Source organism: Lactuca serriola, chromosome 3 (genome assembly GCF_051521515.1).
Source record: "Lactuca serriola cultivar US96UC23 chromosome 3, Lser_US96UC23_V15, whole genome shotgun sequence".
NCBI lineage: Eukaryota > Viridiplantae > Streptophyta > Magnoliopsida > Asterales > Asteraceae > Lactuca > Lactuca serriola.
The window spans coordinates 41,342,512-41,349,521 of NC_136410.1; the positions used below are offsets into that span (position 1 = coordinate 41,342,512).

At 35.9% G+C, this 7,010-nt stretch overlaps 1 protein-coding gene across 1 annotated transcript; it reads right to left on the reverse strand.

The window, feature by feature from the left end:
* Positions 1 to 660: 660 nt before the first annotated feature.
* Positions 661 to 2,022, reverse strand: LOC145094372 (uncharacterized). The gene has a single exon (XM_079032598.1). The coding sequence runs from the start codon at positions 1,965 to 1,967 to the stop codon at positions 744 to 746; it is 1,224 nt and encodes a 407-aa protein (XP_078888724.1). The 5' UTR covers positions 1,968 to 2,022; the 3' UTR covers positions 661 to 743.
* Between the last annotated feature and the right edge of the window lie 4,988 nt (positions 2,023 to 7,010).

The following is a 7,010-nucleotide window of genomic DNA, read 5'->3' on the forward strand; positions in this document are numbered from 1 at the left end:
ATTAACTTATTCCAACATGTCGGAATATCGAAAAAGTCAAGATTTTGTTTATCAATAAAAACACGGGTTAAGGTAACCGAGAAATCCCATGGATCAGTCAACGATCAAAAATCAATTGTCTTTTGAAAGAGTCATGTCACATATCACTAAAGCTTTTTTAAAATCTTGGCTTGTATACATTAACACGGAAAATAAAAAGCTATCCAATAAAACTTCACTCCATTATCATTCATCATCAAGATTCGTAATCCATTTTACTTATAAAATAGTCAATATCATATTTTTTTTGCATAAACAAGTTGAAAATAAAATATGATATACTCTCCATAGTGTATTATTTGAATGGGAATAAACCAAAAGATGAAAGATTCATTTATGACTACTGAAACATCTTAATAAATATTCTAATTATAACTACAATTAACTAATGGAAGTGGTCTTGCTAAAGGTTGAAATCGGGGAAATCAACTTAAATGAGTAAGCAAAGGTGTAATTTGTCATTATCTTTAATTAACTCAATTCTTTATTCAAATCAAGTCACGTTTCTTTTCTATTTTTTTTATTAAGTTTTGGGCCTTTGGGGTACGACCCTAGTAATACATACAATGTATCAAGCATTTATTATCAAGCTAATTACACATTTAATTATTGCATGTTACAATTTTGTGCAAAAGATAAATAATCTGTCATTACATACAATATGGTTAATAGTTAATACTTTTATAACCAATTAAAAAGAACAATCATTTTTTGTTAGAGATATAATTCGAAAGAATCAAACCCTCATCAATAGTCAACATTCTCATACATCCATCAAAGCTTTCACTAAACACTCTTACGTTTGTAGTTTTTGCAGAATCCGACACCAGTGATCGGACGGGTTTTTCATACCCGTCCAACACCTTCAAGCTATAAAATTTACCATCGTACCCACGTTGCCAAATCCTGACCGTTCGATCAGCAGACCCACTGAACAATAAATCAGAAACATTGATCAAACAAAGTATTGCATTAGAGTGTCCACGCAATGTGCTCGTCAGCACCATACGATTGCTACCGTGTTCCTTGTCCCACACTAAAATCAATCGGTCACTTGCACCCGAAAATAACACCGATCCGTCGTCGTTTAGTGCCAACGCATTCACAGCTGACTTGTGTTTTTCCAACGTGGCAATCAGCCCATACTTCCTCACCGCTTTTCCCCAGATTTTAATCCGGCGGTCGGCGGAGCCGGTGAATATCGTTCCGTCCGCCGCCACCACCACCGCGTTGATGGCGTCGTCGTGTGCTTTTATACTCTCCACACATCGCAAATCCGATGTCCTCCAAATCTTCAAGTATTTGTCCCAAGAAACCGAGCACATTAACTGATCGGTGATCAAAGCGAGTCCAGAAACGGCGTCGTGGTGCTCGACCCATAGTTTTTTCCGATGACGTCTCACATTGACGTAATTCTTTGGTAAAACCGAACGGCGCAACCGATCTTCGAACGTCGGAAGTGTTGCGACGTGTTTGTGCCGTTTGTTCTGCGTTAATTTCCATACTCGGATCTTGTTATCCTGATGAGCAGTGAAAATGCTACCGTTGCTGAAAGTAATGGACTTAACGGAGCCCGACGAAGATCCGGCGACACTGAAGGTGTCGATTAACGCCAAAGATGTGGTGTCTATTACGTGGATGAAGTTCCCGGTGGCTGCGTAAAGGTGGTTGTTATGGACGGCGAGGAAGTTGACGTGGGGGACCGGGAGAGGTTGGAGGGATGTGAGGCGGAGGTGGGAGATGGTTAAGGCTAGGGTTCGAGGGGATGTGTGGTTGTTGTGGAGGCTGCAACTGGTGATTGTGGCGGTTGCGGTTGTGTTTGATGTGATGGTGGTTGTGTCGTCGGAGAATAGTAGGAGTTGAGATGGTGGTGGCGTGGGTGTTTTGTCGTCGGAGAATATCATCCATAGCCATGTAGGGAGTTTCATGTCTCCGGTTAAGAAAGTGTAGGTGGTGTGAATAAAACAGTGATCCAGATGGAAGAGAAGCTGAGCCCATATATATAAAGCTTTTATTCTGAAAAATGAATATCGTATTTACCAAAAATGAATAAAATGGTAAAATTTTCATAGTCATTTAAAATGAGAAAATTGACAAGTCGGAGTTCTTCTCTCCCATCAAAAATTTGGATTTATTCAATAGAGTGGTCCATATAGCCACATAGCCACATAGCCATGACTCGAGTAGGTGAAACCTTCGTTGCAAATTGCAAATCACACTAAGATACCCATGCTAGTTTTTCAAGTATCTCACCTTATCTTTTTATAACTATCTAACATTTGTGAAATAATAATAATTTGTTTGCCTTTTATAAAAATCTCTAGTTAGTTACGTTGGATGGAGTGGTGCCAAGTTTGTCACAATTCATGTAGGTGTCATTTAAGATTTGTCACACTGCTTCAAAATTTTATCATTTACTGGCGTGGGTTGCCATTTTTACAATGTTAAAAAATTTGAAAAGAAAAATAAAATAAAAAGAATAAATGCATTGTGATAGGTTGGTCAAAAAGTCAAATTAAGGGAATGGGGGAGAAAGCTCGGTAACTTATTGCCGAAAGAGTTGTCGTTTTTGTTATGTTGACGGCACGATGCGGTGTTTGCCGAGGTATCCGAACTCCACACCGTCTAGCCTTATGCAGCTTTTTGAAAACGATTCATTAAAACTATCTATACTATTACTTTTTTTTTTAAACAGATTGATTCAATATAACTATCTAAACTATTATTTTTTATGGTTTTATTTTGTGTTTGGGTCCTTTTGGTGGTAAAATATTATTTATACCTTTTTTATTTTATTTATTTATTTAATTTATATATATATTAATAAATTAAAATGACCCTACCCCACCCCATAACCAACCGCCACCCCAAACCCTGAACACACATCTCCTTCGCGTTCTTTCCTTTGGATTTCGTCAGCATCACAGAACATGCAAAGTCGCAGGCGACCAGGATCTTAGGAAATTTAATAGGAGTTGCAGGCTTAGGGAGAAGAGGCTACATTCAAATATGTTTTTATAACACTAAACATCAAGACCGACACCATTGGATCAACCTTAAAATATCTCTTAAATATTTCGTCAAACATAATTTTTGCAATTCAAATGTACTCCATTTTTAGCACTAATAAGGAGATCAGGTCAAGAAACACACTCCCAACCTTAAAAAATATTATTTGCATACTGGAATGAGCTCTTTGGTATATTTTGATTGCCTTAACTCAATTCTTATGAAATAATCCTACGAATTTTTGTTGTTTTTATGGCAATTGTATCGTGAAATCTAGATACACATTAAATGGTTAACAATTATCCATAAAAATCCAATTGGTGCACCCATGTAATCAATTGAAATTGCCAGTTTTATGGCCACAAGAACTTAGTTTAGCATTTTTCGATTGATTCATATACAAAGGTCGAAGAAAGAAGATGCCAAGTTGAAATCATAGCTTTAGAAAACAAGTAAGATTAATGAATACAAAAGGGTCGGTTGCACTCAAGATCCAGTTGGTTCCCTTTTTATTTCAGATTGATAATATTGCCCCATCGATTGAAACATCCTTCCATCCAAGACCAAACCATGACCATATTGCCCCCATCGATTCAAACCCCACCTGTAATTTCCCCCATTCAAAATTATAAAACCCGATGCAAGAGGAGCACGGAAGTCGCCATAACAATGATTTTGTTTTCCGCTGAAGGTTGTCGCTGACGATGTTAGAGGGGCAACTTTATAGCCAGCTCTAACACCACCGATGGAACATATATTCATCTTGATTTGTAACTAAGGTTGTTCGCTATTTAGATAAAACTGAATTGTCCAATTGGATAATTTGAATTGGACTATTTGGTTTGAATATTTGGATTCTTGGATTGATTTTCAACAAAACCGAATTATTATTTTGGATTTGTTTTGCTTTATAATATAAGAACCGAATATAGCAAGAAATTGAATAACAAATTATTATTTGTTTACTTATATATATATATATATATATATATATATATATATATATATATATATATATATATATATATAACTATTTTTTAATTTATTAATTCATTTTTTTCAAATAGATTCAAAAAATTTCACCTAATGAAAAACAATAATGTACATTTTCTCTCAAAAGTTATTTATTTATAAAATATTAAACTATAATATATTTTTAATTTTTGTTTTGTAAATTTTAAACCACAAATAAATAATTTGTTTTTATTTCTTCTATAAAGTTGTTAATATTCTAATTATATGTGGTTATAAAATGTTTCGGTGTAACATCCCAATCCTCAGGTATGAAGTTTAATTCTTTTAGCATGTTTTCTTTGGAACTCAGCGAGTTAGAATCCTCAACTTGGCCTGTTGAGGTGACTTTGGCCGCAGATATTAATGAACCAACTCGGCGAGTTGGCAACTGAGAAAGAAACCATAATTTTTAGGGTCTTGCATCCTATTTTACAGGCCTTAAGTCCCTTGGCTGGCCTCCTTACCAGCCTCCTCTGTCCAGAAACCCTAATTTTGTTTATCGTCTTCCAAAGTTGAGTGTGTGAGCTTGTGGAAAGCTTGGAGAGTTGATTTTTGGTACTCTTTTGAAGGAGCCTTGAAGTTTGAGTTGTCTAGTTTTAAAGGAATGCTATAGATCCAGAACCTCCCCACTTGTTGCAGTCTTTTTGAGGTATAAAGTCGACACCTTGCTTCTTTATTTCTTAGATCTCTTCCTTGAAGTTTTATTGTGATTATTGGCTCATTGTCGGGTTGTTCAAGGAGTTGAGTATTTTATGGGTTGTCACTTTAGATCTGGCCATTTTGTGGCCTCTTTTGGCTTAAAGTTGCAAGATTTATTCGGTTCTAGGCCTTATCCATGCATTAAGTCCTTTATTAAGCCTTTCATGAGTTCTAGAGCTTCTTTTTGGCATGTATGAATGTAAATTTGGCAACTTTACATGGTTTTCCAGCTCCAAGGTATCATATCTACATTTTGAAGCCTTAGATTCGATATAAGGACTGAATCTGTTAAGCTGGGAAAACTCGGAGAGTTTTCCAGCCAACTCGGCGAGTTGGCTAAGGTTTTGCCGACCTTCTGAGTACTACATAAACTCGACGATCTCATTGGTGCACTCGACGAGTTGGGTCAACGTGGACTGTTGACTTTGACTGTTGACTCTGACTTTGACCATGGTTGACCAAGTTTGACTTTTGAGGGAAATTTGGTTATCGGTTCCGTACTTTCGGTTCGAAGACACCAAGGTCGGCCCATTGGTTTGATAACCTGACATTGTTGATATGCTAAGTATGGTATAAATATGCATGCTAGTTTTGATATGCTAGTCTGGTAGATTTGTAGGACTACCTGTGATACTGTCTGTTTTTCTATATATGATAGTATCTATTATATGTCAACATACTGTATGGGTTGGGTTGAGGTTGTACTGCTCCATACTATAGCCAACAAACCCTGGAGTATGCCATATATGATCTGAGGGCCATGGAGGGCATGTCAGACTCATACTGAGGACTCATGAGCATTCCAAATACGAGCTGAGGGTCGGGAAGGGTATGCCACACTCGTACTGAGGGCTTAGCGGTATTCAGTCCAAGGAAAAGGTTTGGATTTTTCACAAACCTTGTCTTGTAATTATGGTTATGATAAATTCACATGGATAGGAATACATACACCATAAAATCTAAGTGGAAAAGATTTCTCTCCGCTTCATAAAAGGATTGTGAGGAAACGCTTTCACTAAGTGGATTTAAAGAGATAACAGTTCTGTTAATTGCATTCTAAAATTCAATTATGATTACGACATCCCTCTTCATAGTTTGAATTGTGAGAAATGACAAAAAGTCTGAAATAGTTTAGACACACATATGAGCTATCTAAGGAAAGGTGTATAAGTTTGAGAAGCCTACATCAAGTCATATCGAAGCATCTTGTATCAGAAATCTGAACTTTGGTAAGAAAGTCAATAAGTATTGATTTCTATAAGTCCAGCTGATTTTTGGGTACATATCAAAGCTAGTGGGAGCACACGTGTTATGCTAGTAAGGACATAATTATTCTGCTAGTCGGAGCATAATCTTTATGATGGGTGTTGTGAGTTAGCAATGTTATTTATAGGAAACAATATTTTGATTTGCAAAGTTGCAGAGTTTGAAAAGTTGTTTTGCTATAGTAAGGGATATAAACTTATACTTTATTTCGAATCTAAAAGTTTAGATTGAAGTATTAATTGAACTTAGTCATGGATATATATGAAAGTAATGTTGAAATATTTCAACAGAGGAAATTCCATATATGGAAATATTATAACGAGATATTGGTAAAGTATCATATATTTATTATGAATCGTATTCCATATGTTTCGGGTATAGGATCGATTGCATATGTTATAATATTTGCCTGTTTTGTTTTCCCAGATGCCTAGGGCATTAAGAGGGAAAAAGTGTTGGATTAGGTGTCTAAGCCCATAACTATAATTGGTATGTACTTGAATTGATAGCAACACAGTCCTTTTGGGTTGCCCTTAAACCTAGCAACCAGACAAGGAAATTATGAAAGGAGAGATATTAATTTATTAATAGATTAATAAATTAATATAAATGAATTTATTAATATGTTAAAAGATTAATATATTAATAAGAAATCATTTTGTTTAATTAATTGTTAGCCAGAAATTAATTAGAATTAATTTTTGGGTTAAAAGAATTAATTATAGAGTGCAGGGACTAGTTTGCAATTATCTAATAGTTGAGTGGAAGGCTCTAGAACCCCCTTGGATAAGGGTGGACGAAATCTTTAGGGGAAACCCTAATAATTTCGTCCATAGGGGCTTGGATAAGGCCCTTGGGTTTGCTTAGGCCCTAAGCAAAGGATAACTAGGGTTTCCCCTAAACCCTAGATCCCTCAGCTATATAAGGAGCCTCCTGGTTCATGTTTTGGTCACTCTTTCTTTTGAAGAAACCATAAGGGCCGA

Coding starts and splice junctions, on each gene's coding strand:
- LOC145094372 (XM_079032598.1), bottom strand. CDS start 1,967: ATGAAACTCCCTACATGGCTATGGATGATATTCTCCGACGACAAAACA.